The sequence below is a fragment of the Pollachius pollachius genome (assembly GCF_949987615.1).
Source record: "Pollachius pollachius genome assembly, chromosome: 17".
NCBI lineage: Eukaryota > Metazoa > Chordata > Actinopteri > Gadiformes > Gadidae > Pollachius > Pollachius pollachius.
Genome location: NC_136950.1, coordinates 13,658,307 through 13,682,299, shown reverse-complemented (window position 1 = coordinate 13,682,299; position 23,993 = coordinate 13,658,307). Strand labels below are relative to the sequence as shown.

The following is a 23,993-nucleotide window of genomic DNA, read 5'->3' as shown; positions in this document are numbered from 1 at the left end:
TGTAAAAAGCAAAGTCTGAACTGAAGCTGGGTAGCTGGTTTTAGTATGGTACTGGTGCACCCCCTGTAATCTCAGATGCACCCCAAGGCATTCTGTTCTGGAACCAAGCCTGGATTGATGTCTTAAATTAGGGCCACTGTAACACACACACACACACACACACACACACACACACTCACACACACACACACACACACACACACACACACACACACACACACACACACCTGTTTATTCTTTATTTGAATCCACCAATCACATTACAACAGACAGGATTCAAATATTTTAAGCGACCTCCTGCGCCACACTGCAAGGCTTCCTATAACTGTTGATATGGAGAAAAACTTTGCCATGTAGAGGTTATACACACAACCTATTTCAAGTAACAGCACTTCACCTCTGTCGCTGTTTTAAATCACAACATAAGGGGTGTTAGGGATGTTAGAAAACACACCAAGAGCTGCTAAACCTCTCTGGCATAACACACACAGACGCGCAGGCACGCACGCACTCACGCGCGCGCGCGCACGCACACACACACACACACACACACACACACACACACACACACACACACACACACACACACACACACACACACACACACACACACACACCATGCGCGGAGCTTGGGAGTGGCTTTCGGGACTGAAGTCCCGAATCTCACGTCAAAAGCCCCGGATCTTTTGTAAGCTTTTGAAGTTATGACAACCCTGACATGTTCCCTCATGTGTCGACTGGTAGTGATTTTCACCTCTTGAAATTGATTTATTTTAATTTTGAAAGAAACAACACATGGAAGCAATGTTAAATGCCATCTCTCGTTCGGTTGTTTAGAACGGTTGCCAGGACAACGTGACGTTTTCTAACCATTCACGTCTCTCAGCAGTCTTGTTAAAGTAGCCTCAGGGTGTGGAACAAACATTACCATGGACATTAGAAATTATTGTTCTAAACCAACATCCAGTGATACCGTAGCAGCAGCAGCCCCTGCCAATGACCTGTCAAATGTTTCAGGTCAGTGAAATTACCTTGATGCGCGCTGGCCGGGAGCAGCAGTGCTGGTGCAAGTGCTAAATAGCCTGCATCGGCTAGCTAGTCTGCTATGATAATTACTCCTTTCACACAAAATAGATTACCAGCGTTGTTTAAAATGTCAGAAATCCGTTTTTCTGATTGCGATTCGGTCTCAGCCGAATCGCAATTAAATTAAAATCCAATAAAATTGATAATGATAATGCACTGATATTTCAGAGATTTAGGATTTGTCAATGTCCAGCAGGTCACCCTAAAATGGACTAGAATGCAGGATATCGCATTTTAGAAATTCAATTTTTTTGGGGGGAGGACCCCCAGACCCCCTCTGGGCTAAGCCCCGGATGTACACAAAGTCTGGCTCCGCCTCTGACACACACACACACACACGCACACACACACGCACACACACACGCACACACACTTTAACTTTTATCCCACAACTTACATTACAAGCATACGGTTGCCAGATAAATTAAAGGCGAGGTAATATCTTGTTCATCACAGAGGCAAGAGGTAAGTTAATTATGTAATGATGGCAATGACATTAATCAGGGTTAGGGATATGTTGGTGTGTCATTTATATAATGAGCGACAATAAGGCCGATGGTAAATGGAGATAAGAGGTTTTTATAAGGATTTTTAGGGTTAAATAGCCTTGCCGGTCTTGTTGACTTCTCGCGATAGGCTAAGGTATGTACTAAGTATTTATGATTTTTTTGTAGGCCACTTGTGAATCCTCAATGATGATCGATGCTAGTTTCTTTCAATTACACGATTCGACCAAATTTCCTTTAAATCACATTACAACCTATGCGTTGACTTCTATTTTTTTTGTTGTTGCACCTGAAGCTCATTATAGTGACAAGTAGGCCTGCTTGAAAAAAGTCATGTGAAACTGTGCACAGAGTGGGACGTCACATCCCAAACACTCGCTCCACTGCAGGAACACAAGATCCGCGCACTATGAATGAATAGCTAAATCCTCATGTGTATTCACACTTTGAAGTGATTGTATATCAATGTATCCTAGCCTATCCGTTGTTTGTGTGTAGATGAAAGTAAAGAACATTTAAGAAGAGCAACGATGAAGACACGGCCAGGGTCTGGGCAGATTTAACCAAGTGAACATGAATCAAGAATGACCAATGGTAAGTGGCTATCGCATGGCCTAGCTATACACCTTTATTAATACTTGCGATTAAAGTTCAACTCCTGTCAAAAGCAATACTATGTTAGCGAAGTTTCTAAATGTGACGCTCCTTGATAGTGTTGTTTATTATAGTAAATATGAACAACGTACCATCTGACTGCGCGTCTGCCGGTACTTCCAAGGCTATGAAGTAGCCTCAGACACTGGCTGGATTTAAACGTCCTCCTTATTTATCGTCTTCCTGACACTCATTTGGAAACTGAAATTAAAGGATTTAGCGGAATAAGGAAAAAGGCTTGGTCGCGTTTAGAGGAATTTTGGATTACACCCGCCATTCCTGTTATTCATTGTGTTTAAACTCAAATTCGTTTTTCATTGAGCAATAAAGTTAATGTTCGATTTTTCAATCATGATGATTGATTTCAACCGTTAACTTAGTTTTTCATCCGTAGGCCTGTTTTTACCTGTATAGTATTATACCAACGTACTCTCAGCCACTTGCAGGCTGGAGCAGATTAGCCCATGGGTTAGAAACTGAAATAATGAGTGTCATACTCTAGGCTACAGTTTATCAAATAACTCTAGTCCTGTTTGAACATTGATCTCAGATTTATTCTCTATCTATCCCCCTTTACACCATCTTACACGTTTACCTCTCTCCCTCTCCCTCAAACACACACACACACACACACACACAGCCTCTTATTTGCATCATTCTTCTTTCTCCTCTGCTTCTTCCTGTAGTCTCCTCCTGTTACAGACAGAAAACATCGGAGCAGATCGTGTACGACTACAAAAGCCTTGTGAAAGTTTATCTCGACAATGCTGACACCGATTTGAGGGTAAGACACATGCTGGTTTCACAGACCTTATTCATTAAGCGGCCCAAAAGAGACCCGGGTTTGGGGAACTGAATGCGGAAATCCACATTATGTTACATCCTTGACAGTGGTATGATTCAGAATATCTGGCAGCCTGTATTACCAGGGAACTTAACTGTTTGATCTCCTCTAAGAGTTCGAGAAATAACATAACTAAAGACGACAATTAGGCGGGTTAAATTGTCTCAATATGTTTGCACATTTTCTTAAGTCCTGTGATGCATGCAACTTGAACTATTGTACTGTCAGGAAAGTAAGGAAGTGAGGCCTGTGTTTAAATCCATTTGATTTAGAAGTCTCTCACACACTCCGCTCTAGCACTGCTGCAATCAGCCTCTGTCTGCTTGCTCCTGCCTTTGTATTCATGTGCCAGTGGTTCACAAGAGTAGAGTAGGTTTACTTCTGATGGCTTTAACCTTTTTTTGCACTGAGTACAGTGCTTAAAAATGTAGAAGAGAAGGTAAAGATGAATGCTATATTTTTTGGAAATTATTATAGAGATACATTGTTGTGCATTTTAAATAACACCTATATATATAGGTGTAGTGCATGTATAGTATCTGGATGTTGTTGTACTTACCGCATCACTTATTTCTTCTAGGAAAGCAATATAAGCAATGACTGCCAAGAGTTGACACCTAACCCACGAAACCAGGTATAGATATAGTCCATTATGTTGTATTCCTTGGTTGAAACTTGGACCACACAACTCCCAGCCTTATCGATCTTTAGACGGCATTGGTTATAATACTATGGGTAGAATCTGTGTTTTTTAAAAATTCCTCGATGGAATGGTGCAGTTTTGAAGAGCACAACATAAACCTCCCAGCTTAGCTATCTGTCAACTCTAAAATTGTAAAATGGGTGGGTTTCATAGGAGCCTTCGGCGCCGTCAAAAAGTTGAAAAATGTTCAGCTTTTTCGGCAGCGACGGATCCGTCATCCAATCAGATCACGTATGCAAATGTAAGCACTGTGACACTACTCGGGCTCTGACGACCCTGGAAAGCTCCCCCATCCGTCAGCCACGCCTTCCGACGTCCTTTGACTGACGGTGCGGTGGGCACGAGGCGTTAGACTGAAGCTGAATGTTAGCTTCCACACATGTACGTGTTTAAAAAATAGCAAACTTCTTCTTTGTTTGCTTATTGACCGAATGGTCACATTGTGCCATGAAGTGATTTCAGTGCACCGTTGCAACCTATTAAAGCTATCGCCCAGTTATATGTAGACATGCATAATTTTATCTGGATTTTATGCAAAGATATGTATTTTTTAACTTTCATGTTTCTTGTAACCTATTAAAGCTATCGCCCAGTTATATGTAGACATGCATACTTCTATCTATATTTAATCTCCGATTAAATATAATCGAATGACACCAAGCCAAACACTCGCAAATACGGCCACTAGATTGCGCTGAACATGTGTTCTGATTGAAGGCATTTTCCTTTTTCCTAAGAAACCTTCTCTTAGCCATTGATTGTTAACACCGTGTTTAGTTGCAAAATTTGTCCGACACTGGATTATCTGTTTATGGTGGTTTTATGAGATCAGATTCAATTTTGTGGACAAAAATCAAAGGTAAAACTTCATTTTTGGTTGTTAAAAGAAAAGGGGAAGTTTCTTCTTAAGTTGTTATTTGCGAGTTTTAGTCCCAGAATGAGATGGTTTGGACTGTCGGAAACAGTGGAAGCTCAGCTTTCATTCAATATATAGTTTGTGCAGGTCCAATTTCGTGAAAAAGATTGCTATTGCTGTGCATGTGCAGTTATGAAACCCAATACCGTGTTCTTGCATTTGCATATGTCTTTTGACTTTCCTTGGTAATTTGCTTCAATCCAAAGTGCTTCCAAACCGCACTCCGCCATCACAACTCCGTCTTCCTTCTCTACCTAAACCGGTGGCGGCGGCGCTGCACTTAAGATGCTAGGGGAGCGTACCTATGTTCCCCGGGTCCTATGTTCCCTGCTTTGTATGTGACCGGGGAACATAGGACCCTGTGAGCAAATCATTTTTTCATAGGATGGTAGGGGCAAGTACCGCCTTTTTCGCCTCTGATTCGCCTGCGATTTGTTAGAATGTCTCTCCTCTGATTGGTTATGGTTAGGGTTAGGTTTAGGGTTAACCCTCACCCTAACCCTAAACCTGACTCTAACCCTTTGCACCCGGGGAACATAGGACCTGGGGAACATAGGGATGACCCCGATGCTAGCTGTGTTGGCTAACCTTTAGCCAACACAGACTAGTGCTGAATCACTGCCATAGACCGCACTGCGATTGAGTGACAGGAGGCAGGACTATGTTCGCGCTGTAGCGATGCGTGTCTTGTAACTCGCTGTCCAAGAGAAGTGAAGACAGCGCGCTGTTCAATTGCAAATATATCTATTTTGTGTGATTTTGCGAAAGAAAAAGGTTGTTGGGCAGTTTTTAAAAACACTTGAATAAATAGCCTTTATATTAACAAACCCTCAAAAATCCACTTGCCCGTTCGGGCAACCAGAAATCAATCTCAACTTGCCCAAATATTATTTTTAGTTGCCCCGGGCAAGCGGGCAACCGTTAGTGTCAACCCCTGAATGATCTTTTAGAAGATTTTACCAAATGTGATAAATACAATACAATAAATACAATACGGCTGAAATATTATGGTATTCGGTAGAACTTCTTCATTTTCTTGTATCATACACATAATCATTCATCCATATGAATGATTCAACCACAGTTAGAAAATCGTATTGTTTTTAGTTAGTACATTTGTAACACAACTTTTATTGTGTTAATTATTTTTAATTAACCTCTCATTGACCTCGTGTTTCCGACAGACCATCAAGGGCATAGTCTGCAGAATGCAGCGATTGCAGGCGTCCTTCATCGACCAGCTGGTGGACGCGGTCCTGAGCACGGGGGGCTGCCAATGTCCCGTTCACATGGTGAGAGACCACTCATAGCCTGCTTTAGGACCAAGGCCACAGCACCTACCAGGGCTGTGAGGGAAATTCACCTAAACTGGATTATTCAATGGGATCTGGCTGTGAGGATAGATTTCCACCTCCATATTCAGCAGATTCAGGTCCAGGCCCTTAATCCCAAACCTTCAGATAATGTAAATATATGCATGCTTGCGTGTATTTCCATCAGCTGCACTCTGTCCCAGCCCCCACAATCAATTGATATGTGCACTTAGATAGTATGATGTGGAATAGATCTGATTGATAGACTCAATCAATCATAAACAAAAATCCTGTGAACAAGAAAGAGGCATGTTTTGACAATGTTCTTATAATCGTAATTAGTATAAGCTTTACCCTTATCTTAAAGGCAGAAGGTTTACTCAGCCTAAATGCTAAGTGTTTAGCATGTGTATAGTTTTTCAATAACCGGTCCTATTGATTATTTCCAGCTATCTCTGTTCAAGGTAAATAAATATGTAAATTTCATAATAATCTTCATAAAACAAGCTTCTGTGCAATATACTATACGTATAATACAGATAAAATCATGTCTTTTACAATAGTTAATATGCAATTCTCTGAATGTTGGCTGGCTGATATTGAATTTGAGACATCATGATATGCGGACTAGTTGGGAAAAATGTTCATGTAACAGGGACCCCATGCTCATTGTAATCTCTCAGGTATTTCTGTGAGTAAAGCTCTGCTTAATCATCGACTTGGGGAAGTGAAGTTGTGCAGTGTAGTTCTCCACGGTTATACACATCGAAACGCCAACCTGAATATCCGGATGGGCCCATTAGGCTAGCTGACAGTTGAATATGATCAAAGGATTAGATTATCCAAACTAAAAGGACACAACCTATCTCTGCCCTGGCAGTTGAGCAGAATATGATTGAAATCATTAAGATCAATTTTATCTAACTTGACACACAGTCTGATCCCTTTCTGTCCTAACATAATGCAACCGAAGTAGTTGGAAGACTCCGTTCCCCAAGAATAAGAAGGTTTTCCCACAGTGCCTCCACCTCTCAAGATGTCTTATCAGCAATTCTCTCCCAATATATACCCACAGTGTCTTAACGGTGCACGGCTAAATGTTACTTGTTGTTGTAAGACCCTTCAATGTTGCCCTGCCATGGCCCTGACAAGTTCAAGGGAAGGGGAAGGGGACAGGCTGTTGTGTCCTGGTTACTACTTAGCTCAGACAACAGAAACATCATTTTCCGTTCAAATATATTGGGTACAAATATTTGGTTTTGCATTGTCATTGTTTTCTTCAAGTGGGATTTTGAGTCCAGATATCCCCCCCCCCCCCCGCCCCCTCCCCTTAAAACGAAAATTAAATAATTTTTATGCAAAATATGTTGTGATACTTCGGTTTTGACCTCAGAACCGAAACTAGAAATGGCCAAAATGGGATAGGAACCAAGGCCTTAAAAGCTTTTTTACCTAATGTTTTTACACAAGTTCTCATGCTCTCAAACCTGTGTCATTTCCAACAAAGGGTCTCTTTTTATTCATCAATGTCCCACATCTCATTGTATCGTCGAAGGATAATAGTTGGCAGGAATGTTGGCAGGCAGGGTGGAATATGTTGCATTTCCATGTGGCTGAGCGGCCTGTGACTCATTGGATTTGCAACCTGCCCACTCCCTTGTGCAACCACCCTTCTTTATTGCCAATCAAAGCAGCACAGTCCTTCACATGGTGCAGTGCTTTGCCTAGCAGTGCTTTGCTACTGTCATTGTATGATCCATTAGTGCACTAAGAACGGACAATAACTAATAATGGAAAATAACAGGCTTCGGAAGTTAGTAAGCGTCGTACATAATTGTCCGATAGCGGGACACCCCGTCTGGGTTCATTCCGCTTTTACTACAGTTACTAACAAGGATTAGATATACGTTTCTTGCATGTATGACGTTCATTTTTTGTAATTGATTTGCTCACCTGAAATTAAAGTAATCTTTGTGGTTCTTTGAGAATGTCGTTTTTTCATGTCATGGTAATTAAGCTATCATTTTGGTTGACTGTTGTGGTGCATTGTTTCGGAAACGTTTAAAGGGAGAGGTGTGCCCTTATTGAAAAATAATGCCCCTTTGAACATTGTTGACAATCAGGATAAAGTAGGTTTTACACCATACTGTTGTGTAAACAGTAGAACACATCATCTTTAAATATCTTTCAAGTATTTAAAGAACACTATGCAGACACAATGGGGGAATATTGTTATTTCAGATGATTAAGTAGATAAAAAGAACAATAACAGTGTTCCATTATTGGAAGGTGGTTTATTCCTTGTATGACTAACACTGCCCTGGTCTTTCGGTTACGCTTCAATGTCAACCCGTTTATTGTTATAGAAAAGTATAATAACAACCATGTGTACTGTTTACTCTCCGCTGCCCAGACCAGAGCACCCAGACCTCTGTCGAAGCGCCGGACACTTCCATGCAAAGTCAAGTCCCTTCTGAGTTCCATGAGGAACTACTACGAGAGTGTTTGTACACAATCAGCTCAACGTAACTCCGAGGTAGCGACCTCTGTAACGACTTTGTGAGACTATTCCTGTCCTATATAAGCTAAGAAAAACTTCTCAGAAGAGGAAACTTCACTTCAGCTATCCTGTCAAATGGCTTCATTACCCACTTACTGCCTTGTGTGTGTGTGTGTGTGTGTGTGTGTGTGAGAGAGAAAGGGGGATGCAGGGTAGCCTTTTAAAACCAAGCAATCACATGACAAATGAATATGCTAACTTCAAGTGAATGTTTTAAGTGACTTTCAAGGATGTAGCCGAGGGAATTTCTAAAAGTCGTGTCGATATCGAAATGATGTAGCAGTTTCTTCTGGACACTTTTGCACCTGAACTTTCGCTTTATGCATCATTGCACATTTACTTTCGCTTTGTTCAGAAAGGAACACTAGGGCAAGTCGGGGCATGTGTGGATTTGCCAAATATGTCATTATTTGCCTCAGGATCTATACCAAACACTGGTGCATTTCTCATATTCAGTGATTAAATGTGATAACTAGCGTAAAAACCATCAACACTAGATGACCATGTCTTGGCCTGAGTTTTGTTTTTGTGCTTTGTTTAATGCCTTTTTCTGTGCAGAGATCAATCGATTTCACGCCGTCTTAAAACGGCATGAAGATGGCTTTCAGAGCATGTAGTACTTAAGATTTATTTATATAATTTCAAATAAGTTACTCATGTGTTAAACAGGGAAGTAATGCAGAACAAAAAAAGTGTTATTTTGAAATTCGCGATTTCAACTGATTAGATCATGCAAAAGTAAGGAAACATTAACTCACAGCTTGCCAAATGTTAGCCCAGAGGTTAATAGGGAAACATGACTTTTGTAACCTGTGAAATTCAAGAAATGTGTAAATATAATTGTAAAACTAGCTAAATGGTATTGATGACTACAATTCCAATAAATATACATAAGCTTTTGTGTAATGTACATTCTGAATTAAAAAAACTATCATTCTGGTTTCTGGGGAGTATGTTTAGAAGCAAATTAACAGTGTACTTTGAAATAGGTTAAAAAGCAGGACTGCGAATGAGCCAATAAGGTCAAAAGTCATTGTTCCTTTAAGGCATCTTTCGTCTGTCCTCATTAGCTTGTAGAAAACATGCTGTTGGCTGATGATGGGAACACATCCAACTCTCCACAAATCTCGTCAATCATCCGGCTGTACATAGCAACAAGTACGCTATCAGCTGTATATACAAAACCTAGCAACCCTATAACCTTGATTCCCATGTGTACTTTCCTAAATTTATTTCCATTTGCATTGTAAAGCTCAAATGCAGTATTAACACACAAAACCTCTATAGGTGATATACATTTTTTCAGGGTGTTTTATTGACGAACGTACACAGTAATAATTGCAAGACCGTACTCTATTATACATGAAGCATAGTGAACAGCCTTTTGGGAGTGTTTGGTTGTGTGCAGAAGGATACGGGCGGAGGGATGATCCCGGTATTCAAAAACAAATATGACAGAGGTGTCTAATGACACAACAGCAAATTATCCGCTTAAAAAGGGAGACAAAACAATAAACAGCATTGCGTTTGTTTCCCTTCAGGCCCGCTTAATTGTTCACAAGTACTACTTAATGTTCACTAGAAACCCATAAGGAAACATCTTGTTTGCAATCTGGAAAAATATATAAATTTGAAAAAGAATTACGAACTGTAGTATTTTCAAAGCAAATCAGGTTCACACACTTGATTGCATTCCATCTGCCACCTGTAATTTTCCATCATTCTGAATGTTTTCCACCCATGTCCACATGAACACAAAAAAACTAAATGAATGATAGTTATGTCATGAGCAAAGTTTCCTATAGCAACCACAGTGTTCCGTTTATGATGAATACTGAAGATTAAAATCGAACAGTTGTAGTCTTTAAAGACATAGCACTAGCACATAGCACTAGCACAGACTGGAAGATGGGGTTGAAGTCCTCTAAGACGTAGCACTAGCACATAGCAGTAGCCCTGTCTGGAGTGCGGGGTTGAAGTCCTTAAAGACGTAGCACTAGCACATAGCAGTAGCACGGACTGGAAGATGGGGTTGAAGTCCTTAAAGGCGTAGCACTAGCACATAGCAGTAGCCCTGTCTGGATGGTGGGGTTGAAGTCCTTAAAGGGACTTAGCAGTAGCATGCTGTCACCTCAGTGGAGCGGTGAGCACCATTTATATTAGGTATGCAATGCAAATCAGGAACAACAAAAGACTTGGGCCATTGGATAATTTAATTATAAACACACTTGTTTCCTTCAATAGTGATTCAGGTGAAACACTGTATATTATTGTGATGTTTGGCATTGGGCAAAATGGTTTCCATACAAATCCACAAACTAAACCTCACCACATAACCAAATAGAAAATAATTTTAAAAGAATATTAAAATAAATAACCTACCTAAATTGCTTGCAGAACATAATGGGAAGATAGCTATTTGAGATATGTTACAATTCAAAAGAACTGTAGAAGCTTAACATGAAAACTCTCAAAGCGAAAATATTTTCACGTAGCACTGACAAATACGCACAAGGTAAGGTTCGAAACACAGTCCTACAGATAACGCTGTGTCATTTCTTTACAGTTAAAAGTGGTCAGTGGTCGATCGCAGATCACCTCAACAGGAACGTATTCTTCTAGTGAGGAGGGCGGGGCCCGGTTTAAGTTTACGGGGACCGATTCACGTCTCATCACAAGCAGAGTCTGCGAGCCCTGTGGAATTGCAGTGGTCCCTTGGCTTTGCTGCATACTCTGGGTGGAACGTCCGGCCAAATGACACACCCACACGAGAGAGAAGGGAGGGGGGGAGGGGAAGGCGTCTAGCGTTCTGATACAAAGTCCTTGGCGGCGTCACCGACCGAAGTGCGCACTCTGCTAAGCTGCTCCTCATTAGCAGTACAGCAAAGGTGCCACACACACATCTTCACATGCACATCCGTCTGACGCCACATTCGCAGCAGAACTTGGCCGTCTCCACGGGGTACTTGGTGCCGCAGTCGTTACAGAACCTGCTCTTGGCGCCGCCATCCAAGTCGTTGTCCCCGACAACTTCGTGACTGAATGGGGGGGGGAAGACGCTCGAGTGAGAACGACACAGACCTGGGGGGGTGTATATATATATATATATATATATATATATATATATATATATATATATATATATATATATATATTAGGGCTGGGCAACGATTAAAAGTTTTGATTATTGTTTTTAGTATTGGTGAGTTAAAGGACGAATTCGGTGAAAAATGGATTTGGGATATGTTTCGTATGATAACGAGTTGGAACGTTCATTTTGGAGCACAAAAAACGCATAGACGCATTCTTCAGTATGCTGTTTTAAGACGATTCTATCAAAACGCTATAAATTTGGAACGATGGGCATGTGTTATGGTAAAAACAAAATTGCTATTTTAAACCACTTAAAAGGCTAGAAGTAGCCCGACACTTCTTTGGTAGTATAATAAGGGTCTTAACATATAAAACAAGGCATTGATAACTTTGTAAGTGTACAGATTGTTTATTAAAAAATACATTTTATACACACAATACCATCAGTAGATCACAGATTTTTAGGACTCGATAAGTAGATTGGCGAACACAGAGCTTGCGTGTTGCTGACGGATATCACAATCTCTGTGTTCATCAATCTACCTATCGAGTCTTAAAAACAAGATGTTGTTGACGGGTGAACTACTGATGATATTGTGTGTATAATATGTCCTTTTATACTACCAAAGAAGTGTCGGGCTACTTCTAGCCTTTTAAGTGGTTTAAAATAGCGATTTAGTTTTTACCATAACAAATGCCCCCATCGTTCGAAGTTTATAAAGTCTTGGTAGAATCGGCTAAAAACAGTCAATTTAAGAATGCGTCTATACTCACTTTTTTGCTCCCAAACGAACATTCCAACTCGTTAACATACTAACCATATCCCAGATCCATTTTACACCGGATTTGTCCTTTAACCCGCGATTAATCGCACTTTTAAAATTCTATTATAAATCCACTCCAATTTAAGATAAATTAGATTATCAAATGGAATGACACATTATCATTCATATCAAATGTATCAAAAACTAGACCACATGATCTCAAGGGAGTTTTATTGACTCACTCAGTCTCGTCGCGTTGACATGTGACAGCTAGATCGGATTAAGCCTTATACCGATTTTGCTACTCGAACGGACCGTGTCAATTATCCGAACGTACATGGCCTTTAAGAGATCGGATAATGGCCGGAGCATGGCTGAATCCGCTACCCTAGGTAGCGCTGTAGCCCTTTCAACAAGTGGTTATAAAGCCACTTCCGGTTGACCTCTACGTTCCAGCAAAAACAAACACAGGCGGCATTCGAGAAAGATGTTTTCAGTAGACAGCTATCAGTTCACTTCGGGTCCATGTCATTTCTCCGACTCGACATTGTTCCGACCTCTCGGTCGTTTGCGGACTCCTCCGGCGGCGGAGCGGCGGGAGGAGTCCAGCTGGAGGAGTCCACAGACGGCCGAGAGGTCGGAACAATGGAGCGTCGAGGACATGGACCCGAGGTGAACTGACAGCTGTCCCACATACGGCAACAATCCCTTTATCCTCCATGTAGCGTTTCAATCTTGACTTCAGAGTCAAAGCGAAAATTCCTTCCCCCCAATTCCTTCTCCACCATGGCCGAGATAACCCCCACCACGAGTCTTTGTTGTGGAAGTACCTGAGAGTCGGAGAACCCGACACAGTCTTTAAGATTCATAATATCAGACAATATCCCCGTCAGTTCGGTCGCGGCGTAATGAATGACTAAAGATCGTATACACGTCAAAAGAAAAATATTTATTTTGACAGATGTGCCCGAAGTTACTACTTTACAACCTTGTTGATGACCAACGTTTAGGAAAACATGTACTTTTAATTCAGCCTTTGGTGAAATCGAACCGTAGTGTGTACTGAATGCGTGTTGATGATGATAGGGGGTTTCCCTTTATAGGGGCTAATAACGGCATGACACCGGCTTACTCCATCTTCTGCGTCACCATTTTAAATAAAGCACTGTTTCTCGTTTTCTGACGGCGACAACCATAAACATATAAAGAAATAATTAAATATTTATATTTATAAAGAAATAAGAATTGTTTACATGTCTATGGCGACAACAACACGACTACCGTCTCCTTCTACTACCGGCTCACGTACCCGGGTTTACATGCAGGTAGAGACCGTATTATGATCGCGTTATCTAGGTGTTCTTATCCAATCTCGCTTGTCCGTTCATGTACCGATTTCGGTCCGAAGTAGACTGGGTAAAGGTGTTTACATGCATTTTAAAAGTCTGGTTGAGATCTTACTGTATCTTTATCCGATAATGACTGCATGTAAACACGTGTGGGTTGAATATGAAACTTACGAAACACCACATTTGGGAATTGTAAACAGGCTGTAACTTACTGCAATTGTAAACAAGCAGTCCCTTACTGCGAGCGTAATTGAATGTAAAGTAAGTGGAACTAAACGCAAAAATTATTTCTGATATGAATGTTGACATTCTGTTTGCAAAAACTGAAAATAAAAGTAGGGAGAACTCGGTTAATGTGTCAATTTGTATTAATCGCGTTAAAATAAAATTGCGTTAACGCGTTAACTTGCCCAGCCCTAATATACATACATACATACATACATACATACAGAATGGTATAGTGTCTATACACACAAGAGCCAACACAAGCGGGTAGTGTGTAAAGAAAATGTATATTACGCCCTTAATTACTTTAAATAACCCGCCTGCATTTTATATATTGGTTGCTGTCCGAATGAAAAAAAAAAAAAAATAATAATACTTTAAAGTAAATGGCAGTTCCCTAGCTTTGAGGAGAACCTATGAGGCGGTGAAGCCCTACCGTGAGTAGGAGCTGTCCGCCTTCCTCCTGCACAGCCCGCTAGACGCCACGCTCTTCGCTGGCCCGTAGCCAGAGCCCACTGGCCGGCTCTTCATCCCCACCCTGGCTCATGGATTTCAAGGGAGAGTTTGATGACTCTTAAGAGAGCAATGTTTGATGAGTTTGATGACTCTTAAGAGAGCAATGGTTATTTGGCAGCGGCCCCAGTTAATTCAGGGGTGGGGAAACCGTTTAGCAAATCAATGTTGCGCAACGAAAACGAGTCCAGTTGTACTACAACATTTAAAAAATGCTGGATAATGTTAACATTGATTTGCTACTTACTTTCATACAATTACCTCGACCTGCCAATTGCCTAGCTGCCCCTTGCTCTTTAACACAGTAAGTCTCAGAGGGCTTCCCAGGTGCACAAAAAGAAACACCCACACTTCTTAAAGGGCTCAGGGCCAAATTTTGCATGCACGGTTTCAGTTTGCATGGACAGATTAAGGGGAAGACGACAAAAAACATTGATTTGACAATGCACAGCTAGAACTCCTATGCTATTCATGAGTAATGACTGGCAGACCAACCGACCATTTGATGTCATTGACAGTGTTGTGATAGACAAAAACAAGTCAACGAGATTGATAGTTGAGTGACACGTCAACAAATGCACACTAGTACACACACAATGAAGATACAAAAGCAGAACCAACTCCCTCAGGAACGGAAGAGTAGTTAAATACGCTGTGGGGTTGGATTTAGTACATTCAATATTAATCCAGTTCAAAACAAAAGGAAACACACCATGTGGTAAACAAGGTCAGGTTGAGGCCACTTGGTTAGTTAACCGATTCCAACTTAGGCAAGACACCATAAATGCCAAGACACTGGTTTATAGCGAGAGTGAGTGAGTAGGCTTTTAACACCCAGTGATCAAATTACAAATTAATATACCAACTTCAAGTGAATGCATTAATTGTGTGTGTGTGTGTGTGTGTGTGTGTGTGTGTGTGTGTGTGTGTGTGTGTGTGTGTGTGTGTGTGTGTGTGTGTGTGTGTGTGTGTACCAACCCTGATGGAGGACTCGTGAGGCCGGACGGGCTGCTCCTCGCTATACCGGAGGAGAGCTTACTAGATGGGATTCCTGTGTGAATAAAGACACCACAGAGAGTGCTGACATGAGAACCTGGGCCAACACTGGCCTCTGGTCTTCCAAGAAGTCGTTGACCCCACAAACAAATCTGGCCCCAATTATTCAGAGAATCAAAGGAGATTGGTGTCAAAAAAAAGTAAACATCCTGCAAGGGGGAGGAGGAAATGTGGGGGAAGAAATGGCACTTATTTCCCGCCATACTGATCCAGCCACAAGCATATTCACAAGTGGCTAAACACGTTAGAAACCCAATGTCTGAAGCATTTTATTTCTCTGGAAAAGAACTCTGGTGAGGAGATTATCTAAACCTATCACAACAGGAAGAGCAATGTCTTAACAAAAATAGTTGTGAGAAAAATAAACAGCCATCCCTGGGAGAAGAAGGAAACACATGCAATGCCTTCTGGGCTTCCTGCCATGAACTAACACTATCATCCTACTCTGACAAGAGAATAGTGGGTAGCGAGAGGGAGCAAAGAATCTAAAAACACTGACATGGCTTGTGTTCATTTGTGCGTTCATTCTTACAAAAGGGTTATAGTGACACCGTTTCAACACGGCCCAGACACGCCCACTACAGCAAGTTACCAGGCAACGTTACAAAACAGTAACAAACAGACTAAACATTGTTCAGAGGCACTTTTTCTTTTAAAGTGATTTCCTCCAGGCTGAAAGCACTCAAGCAAACAAACAAATTTTTAAGTAACAAAAACGTGTAGCAGAACACAAGGTGAGTGGAATCTGAGCTCTGGGGCCCATGTGATGAATCACAATGTTTCCTACCAGAGATCTGTCCAGAGCCAGAGCGCTGTGGTAGACGAGAGGACACAGGTTGAACCGCAGGAGACGGCGACGCCATCAGGCCCGCCTTCTTCACTGGAGCGGAGAGCTTAGACTGCAGAGGGGATACAAGAGAGAGACACAGAGAGAGGAGAGAGAGAGAGAGAGAGAGAGAGAGAGAGACACACACACACAGAAAGAGAGACAGAGAGAGTAACACAGAGAGAGATAGAGACAGAGAGAGAGACAGAGAAACACAGAGAGAGAGAGATAGACACATAAACAGAGAGAGAGAGAGAGACACAGACAGATAGATAGACAGACAGACGGATAGAGAGTGAGTGCAAGGAGGAAAAGAAGAGAGAAAAATGCAAGGATAGAGGAAGAGACAGAGATATGAGGACCAAGACAGAGAGGGCAAGAGGGAGAGAGGATTGGGGAGAGAAAGATCTTAGAGATTTTATTCTATTGTGTCTAAAGCTGAGTGTTTACAACGATTCCATTTCCTTTCCCACATTTCTTTCAGGCCAGTAATTATCAATGCATCAGACGCAGTTGTGGTTTGGTTTCCGATGTCACACTTCTCTTCCAGAGAACTGTAACGTATGTAGACAAGCTGCGACAAAAAAAAAGGGGGCTGGCTAACTGTGACTGGTTGCTATGGTGATATGCAGTATCTTTCCGGGCCCTTATTGTTTTACCTGTTGAAGTGATAAGGAGATTTCTAGTGTGGATATTTTGGTTTGTATTGGCACGAAGTTTGAGGCAGTGTGATTACTTCAGATCAGATTACTGTGTGATGTTCTCTTATCAGTTGGGCTACTACATTGTAATACAACTTTCTCACACACTCTGTATACACATACACACAGCTGTTTTCATTAACGCACAACTTGCAGTCCCTAACAGTTGCTATAGCTTAGATTTCAGAGAGCAGAAAATAGCAAAAGAGAGCAAGATTTTGAAACTAAACATCCCAAAGAACGTTACCCAACGTTTCTCAGCCATTAACAAGTGTTGCATTTCAGGCACCTGTGATTGACAAGCAAGATTAATTGCTTAGAAATGACAGACTTGACAGTGAAATGCTCAAAGAGCGTTTCACTGTCAAGTGAGCATTTCACTCATTAGCTGATTTTGAACGGATAAGGCCTACACTCAAATAATAAAACTTACACCTAACCTGCAGCACCTTCACTGCTCGCGTGCGTGCGTGCGTGCGTGCGTGCGTGCGTGCGTGCGTGCGTGCGTGCGTGCGTGCGTGCGTGCGTGCGTGCGTGCGTGCGTGCGTGCGTGCGTGCGTGCGTGCGTGCGTGCGTGCGTGCGTGCGTGCGTGCGTGCGTGCGTGCGTGCGTGCGTGCGTGCGTGCGTGCGTGCGTGCGTGCGTGCGTGCGTGCGTGCGTGCGTGCGTGCGTGCGTGCGTGCGTGCGTGCGTCCTACCTGCGTGCGAGGGGGGGTTTTCTTCACCTCCGCCGCCGCCACCCCCTTGGCCTTGGGCATGCGTGCAGCCTTTTCGCGGCAGAACTGGATGTGACGATCCGCGGCATTCTGTCCGAACCTCCGCTGGCAGTGAGGACACTGGATGTAGTCTGAGTACCGGCAACAGACAACAACATCAGAACGGACGGCAAACACATGGTAGGAACCCATGAACGGCACACTTCACCCATCGTTCAAATGAACCGCTGCGACGCCGACATTTAGTACTAAACGTAGATATCATAGGTAAGATAATAAGCATAATAAAAATAAAAAAGACTATGTTCCTAGAATACAGCTAAATGCATCACGTGTAGGGCTGCACAATGATGGAAAAAAAAAGAACGGTACTACGATTATATATTTATCGTTGTGTAATGATTGTGGTGATTTAGTAGGGGAGGGTATCTGCATAGATCCCTTTTGAACACCTCTCGTATGGGGCAACACTGGCAAAGGCATCAAAAATAGGTTTTTCTTTGGCTTTGCATGGCTTTCAGATTTGGTTTTGCACTCTGGTGGCGAATTAAATGTGAAATGACTGCTTTGGTTGTCTGATCATCAACTGATCAACGTGATCAGTGATCGGCGGTTCGCTATGCATTATTTCTTTTTTGGTAAGTAAGTAATAAAAATGTTTATGAATATCGCACAGGCGTGTATCACGATTTATATATATCGTGCAGCCCTTTCACGGTGCCATGTAGAGATGTGCACCTATTCAAGCCAGAGACATTAGCCTCTATTGTGAGCGATAACCCGATCCTCATCATCATAACGAAGGAGTGAGCCCGGTCTCCTAGTGACCTGGGTCGTAGGTGGGCGGGGCCGGTGGTGGCAGTGGGCCCCCCTCCTTCATGACCTGTGTGATGCCCTTGGCCGCCCGGATGGTGGCGATGAAGTCCTCATGTTTCTTGCGCCAGTTGGATGGCTTCTTTGGGGGCGGATCCTGCTTGAGGGGGGGTGGAGGGGGGGGGGGGGGGGGGAGAGGTTGGTTGGTTCATTGTCTACTTGGTGTGTTTATTTGGTCCCTCTTTATTCTTCTGCCTTCTGAGTTCTTGGAAAAGGGAACTAAACCGAGCCGCACCCTCCGGTGGAAACGCGCCATAAGTATAGAATTGTGGTCTCGACAGTCGCTTGAAAATATATTTTTCCATAGCAACTCTTTCTATCTACTTTTATTATGTAAGGAGCTGACTTCTATGGGGTCAGAACAGTCTCATTAATAATGAATGCACAGAAAGGGTTCACAAATGTACTTTGCGATTTATATATAAATTACCCTCTTCTCACAAATACATTTCAATGCACACACAAATGGATATCGGTATGTATAAATGTAAAATAAATCGATAAACAAAAATAAGTTTCACAAACACATTTCTGATCCACACACAAATGTGTCTTGTTTTAAATAAATGATTGGCTGAAAACGAGGGGGGCATCTGATTGGCTACAGAGTTCCTTGTTGAAAAAAATGCATTTGTGAATCCAGCCACGTCAGGAGAGTCTCAAAAATCCACATAAATACAGACCAGTTCACACACAAATGCAAACAAGTTCACAAATGAAAAGCGTCTTGTTAATTCAAGTTTTACAATTTGTATATAAATGCAACAACATCCGAATACATTTATGAAAATTGCAAAAAAATATATATATATTTATGGATTTATATTACATTTATTTAAAACAAGACACATTTGTGTGTGCATTGAAATGTATTTGTGAGAAGAGAGTTATTTATATATAAATCACAAAAATGCATTTTTGAATCCTTCTCTGTGCATTCATTATTAATGAGACTTTTCTGACCCCATAGACTTCAGTCAAAAACAAAACCATAAAGACAGTTAAGTCCATTGTGTACATTGGAGGTGGCCCCTGGCGGTGAGATTCAGATTACACAATCATATAAACACAATGAAAGTGAAAATCCTTTTGGTCTGGAATGTGGATGACAGACCATAAGACAGAGTGACGCACTGGCAGCTAAGGGCGCACTCACACTAGGTCATCTGTACCGTACTCAAGCTGGCCTGTGCTCATACTAGGCAATCTCAACTGGGCCTGAGTATGGTTGCCTCTTGTACATACGTCATCACCAAGCTTAGTAGAACAACACAGGGAACACAATTGACACTTTATTTACTTTGTCTCTTATAAAACAAATTAAACAAAGACGTTGCGATCTACGAGAGAGACGCAGAGGAACTGCCCTTACAAGGCTTTTGTCTGCATAAAAAACAAGTGGTCAGCAAAATAAAGAATATGTCTGCGCTTTTGAACTTGTAAATAGTTAATCGCGTTTGTAGCCTACACTCAGACGTGAACTTATTCTTGCATGCGGTTGTCTTTATTCTTAAAAAAATTAAAACATTCGGGAGCATGCAAATTATTCTACTGAGGTCTAGACTCCGTGCGCAGCCCCGACTTCTCCAGTGAACCAAGAAAGCCTGCGCCTTGATGAACGAGGGATTTTTGATCAAAAGTTCAACTTCACTATCGCACCAACGTGAACCCACTCGTGAACCGCCTGCTGCCATGTATATTATTTAAGGGGAAAGAACAGTCGCATTGACTATACGTCATCCAGCTCAGGTTGTGTAGCCGTGCGTGTTTCAGCTCATTAGCATTTGTACTGTGGCCAGAGCACAACTCTCCGAAGTGTGCTCAGGCCACGGAATAGAACTGGTTGTAAGGTTGGGGTGCTCACACTAGCCAAACGATCTAGACTTTAGGAGCACAGAGGTGTCAGACGGACTTGGGCACAGTACAGATGGCCTAGTGTGAGTGTGCCCTAAGTGAATGTATGCATGTATACAACAAGAGTTTAAAATAGTAGAGAGTAAACGTACTTACTTTCAATGAGGGTGATGACTGAAATACAATCGGAAGCGGTTGAAGAGGTTTAAAGCAATCGCTTGCCAGAAGAAATATGAATTGAATAGTAGTTCGGCCCTTCTCCTTTTGCTTATATAGTGGGAAAGCCTAGGCAAACAAGATCCACCCCTGCCTATACAAATATTTGCTAACTTATTTTTGGTTTCAATTGTGTTTCTCGCCACATTTAGCCAAAGGTGATAAGCCTATTACGTAAGCCTATTATTAAGACATAAGGTTTTGTTTCACTAAGATGCCATTACATCAGGCTTGTCACGTTAATCTCAGTGATGACATTGATCCCATGATCACCCCAATGTATGCAGTGATCACTTTCTGTGTACATTCAAAATGCATCACCACAAATCAATGTTCATATTCAGCAGTGGTCCACTGCTTTACATTTAAAATACTGTACTACTCTTTTTCCCATGGACCCTATTCCCCACCTTTACAGTCTCTGGATCTGCTGCTAGTATTTATTAACTGTTATGTATATATTTGTTATTACTGCCACTTTCTGTGCTCTTCCCTTATTTATGCCCCTTTTTAAAGTGTTGCTTAACATATCCTGAGAGTAGTATTCTTTTTCAATTGTAATCTATCCAAAAACACTGTGAATTTACTGAAATAATCGTTTATGTCAAATATTTGTTAATTTGCCAAATTAGATTAAAAGCACCCTGACCCCAAAAAACTAGTTTATTTCATTAAATTGAGTCATTCGGTTCAGTAGGAATGGTAGATCATTTTGATGTCATCATTAATTGCCATACGTTTGACCATCTTGATTGATTTACAAAGATACTATTCCTTATATCACTCTAAGCCTTGTAAGTAATGCACTTCATATAAAAAGATTGCGTAACCATATATGGATGCCGTGTTCGATTTCATCCATCTTTAATAGCCCGGTTCTAACTGCTGAGGTGTAGTCTCACCTTTGCTTTGAGGTTTTTGATGGGTTTGAGGGTGGGGATGTCTGTGCCCTCTGCCCTCTGTCTACTGGAGTCAAAAGTCTTCCTCTTCTTTGTTGCGGACTTCTGACATATAGGAATATGTTTCTTCTGCATGGGTGAAACATAAGATAGTTAGAGGACAGAACAGGTAGTTGAAGTGATACATCATCCGCGCTTGTCTTTTATATATATTTTTATTAGATTGAGCAATTGCTTCATGCAATCACAGCATGAAAGTTGCTAATGGATCTTTGACATACACTCACATTAAAAACAGATTAATACTGATCATTAGAAGTAATGTTGATGGTGTGTGTGTGTGTGTGTGTGTGTGTTTCGAGGGGCTGGCATCTTGTGCCTGCTGACAGTCATTTTGGAAAATGTCGACTTATTCTATATGAATAGCCTCTTTCTGTGAACCCCCTTTGTGCTGTCACGTTTTATTATTTTTACCAAGACTTTGGGAAAGAAGCTTCTTCCACAGATGTTACAGGGAGTAAGTTCCTCAGCCGGTGGAGCATCTCCATCTGTATTAAACGAACAATACACATTGTACAACACACAAATAAACACACACAAATATGTACCATGTAAAAATGTATGTTTTGGTCCAATTTAATCGCTCATTACCATCTGTGGCGTTAAACTTCGAAAGTCCTAAATCACTAAATAATTCTGATTTATTTTGTCCTTTTTTTTATTCGTTGCCTGGACAGAAACACAGGTATACCAGCCTGCTAGCTGCAGCCTTAGCTCCAGGCTAGCGACTCTAGCTAACATGGACAGAGACAGTATCACGCCCAGTCATCCCAAGCTAGCGGTATCCTCAGTAGCCGTCTCTTCCCGAAAGATCAGGTGACGAAATTGAACATTTGCAATGGCTATGCAAAGTAGCCATGGCGACTGTATTGTAGCCCTATGGCTACAATTTGGAAGCCATGGCTACTTTGAGTCATAGGCTACAATAGGGCAACGTTGCTTCCCCCCTCACCTTCAAATTCCTCCATCATCTCGGTTTCGGTGTGTAGCCGAGGCTGCCACTAGCAACTGGCTCGTCTTGCATGCCGCCCCACGTACCAACATCCCGGTGTTTCATTGGCTGTTCATTTGAAACGTGTAAAAAACGGGGCGTGTTGTTCTTCGTTTGAGCCACATGGGGGCGTGTAGGAGGCGACCACCCAAGCGTTAGAGAGAACCACTTCACAAAAATAATACATATGGCTTTTGGTCTATATTAAGGCGTTGCCTACCTGTCATCGGCACTTTGAAATTTTCAGTTATTGAAAGGCCAGGTTCCTTATTGACCACTCTAAAGTCGTATTGCTATTTGCACAAACACGAAAACAAGGTATAGTTTGCATGCACTAGTAGGCTACACAAAAAAGCCTTTGTATCCATGTAACATCGTGACTATTCAGCTTTAGGGTTAATTATCAATGGTTGTAGATGATGTCTTGTTCTGCTATGCAACAGAATAACTGAATAATTTTGGTTTTGTATTCATGGTGAGATTTCTGTGATCATTATAAAGGCATTGGGTAGCCTAAAGCAGTGATTCACAACTTGTGGGTGCTGAACCATTAGAAGAACATTGGGTTAGGGTTTCAGTGGGTTGAAGAGCATATACCAAACCTTAATCTTTAGAAAGAAGCCCATGAATTAACTTATTAAATACGTTTTAATATCAATTCATGTTTCTAAAATGTGTATTTTATTTAGCCCCAATTGTTGAAGATTTTTGTTTGCTCAATGTTAACAGCAGTCTACTTGAAGGCATTCATTTCTTGACTATTGAAAATAATAGCCTATTGTAAATAAATATTGTAAATATTTTGTAGGTCGTTAGCCTACTTTAATAACTATGACGCAAGTGGGCCCTGAGGCTGGAACAGTTAAGAACCACTTGCTAAAAGTATTAAGATCTGATTTATCAAGACAATAAATTGCACAACAAAAATGAAAGAACATGATAACACATCAATCATTAATGAATTAAAGTCCACAGTCCTATTGTCGGCAGCATCTTGCTTTCCACTGAATGTCTAACGCGCTAGTTAAATCAGGGAACATACGCACAGCTTGCATGCTATCAGTAAATAAAGGAGCCATATGACCTATGTAAATGGGTGACATCGCTATAAAGCAATAACTATTGACGTCCGTTAGCCGTCTTTGCCCTCTATAAAAGGTCCACCGTGATATGCTGCACACACGGGGCATGAGTTTTTGCGTAACGTGCGCGTAAATCGCGTCTGGATGGCAGTGTTGCGCGCGTATTGCCCGAAGTCACGTCATTCTGATGTGAT

General features: G+C 41.6%; 2 protein-coding genes across 5 annotated transcripts; one reads left to right on the top strand and one right to left on the bottom strand.

Moving 5' to 3' along the window:
* The first annotated feature begins 1,465 nt into the window (after positions 1-1,465).
* On the top strand, positions 1,466-9,521 carry LOC307088854 (uncharacterized protein). Of its 4 annotated transcripts, XM_079754886.1 has the most exons (6): positions 1,466-1,551; positions 2,091-2,186; positions 2,887-3,030; positions 3,671-3,724; positions 5,894-6,001; positions 8,436-9,521. In XM_079754886.1, the coding sequence occupies exons 2-6, from the start codon at positions 2,184-2,186 to the stop codon at positions 8,583-8,585; spliced, it is 459 nt and encodes a 152-aa protein (XP_079611012.1). In that variant the 5' UTR covers positions 1,466-1,551; positions 2,091-2,183; the 3' UTR covers positions 8,586-9,521. The 4 variants fall into 4 exon arrangements, with proteins under 4 accessions (XP_079611012.1, XP_079611013.1, XP_079611011.1 ...); XM_079754887.1 differs by lacking the exon at positions 1,466-1,551 and having other exon boundaries at positions 1,869-2,186; positions 2,933-3,030; XM_079754885.1 differs by lacking the exon at positions 1,466-1,551 and having other exon boundaries at positions 1,869-2,186.
* Positions 9,522-9,897: 376 nt separating this feature from the next.
* zc2hc1a (zinc finger, C2HC-type containing 1A) lies at positions 9,898-22,759 on the bottom strand. The gene is made up of 9 exons (XM_079754882.1): positions 22,679-22,759; positions 22,141-22,214; positions 21,670-21,795; positions 18,653-18,794; positions 17,807-17,955; positions 16,370-16,481; positions 15,505-15,577; positions 14,450-14,551; positions 9,898-11,620 (listed from the first exon to the last, which is right to left on the bottom strand). Exons 1-9 carry the CDS (start codon positions 22,695-22,697, stop codon positions 11,488-11,490), a joined length of 930 nt encoding a protein of 309 aa, XP_079611008.1. The 5' UTR covers positions 22,698-22,759; the 3' UTR covers positions 9,898-11,487.
* Positions 22,760-23,993: the final 1,234 nt, after the last annotated feature.

Excerpts from the sequence above, each read along its gene's own strand:
- LOC307088854 (XM_079754886.1), top strand. Across the intron at positions 3,031-3,670 it reads ATGCTGACACCGATTTGAGG|GAAAGCAATATAAGCAATGA; the intron begins GTAAGACACATG and ends TATTTCTTCTAG. Across the intron at positions 6,002-8,435 it reads GCCAATGTCCCGTTCACATG|ACCAGAGCACCCAGACCTCT; the intron begins GTGAGAGACCAC and ends TCCGCTGCCCAG.
- zc2hc1a (XM_079754882.1), bottom strand. Across the intron at positions 17,956-18,652 it reads CCCGCCCACCTACGACCCAG|ACTACATCCAGTGTCCTCAC; the intron begins GTCACTAGGAGA and ends GCCGGTACTCAG. Across the intron at positions 16,482-17,806 it reads AAACCCCCCCTCGCACGCAG|TCTAAGCTCTCCGCTCCAGT; the intron begins GTAGGACGCACG and ends TCCCCTCTGCAG.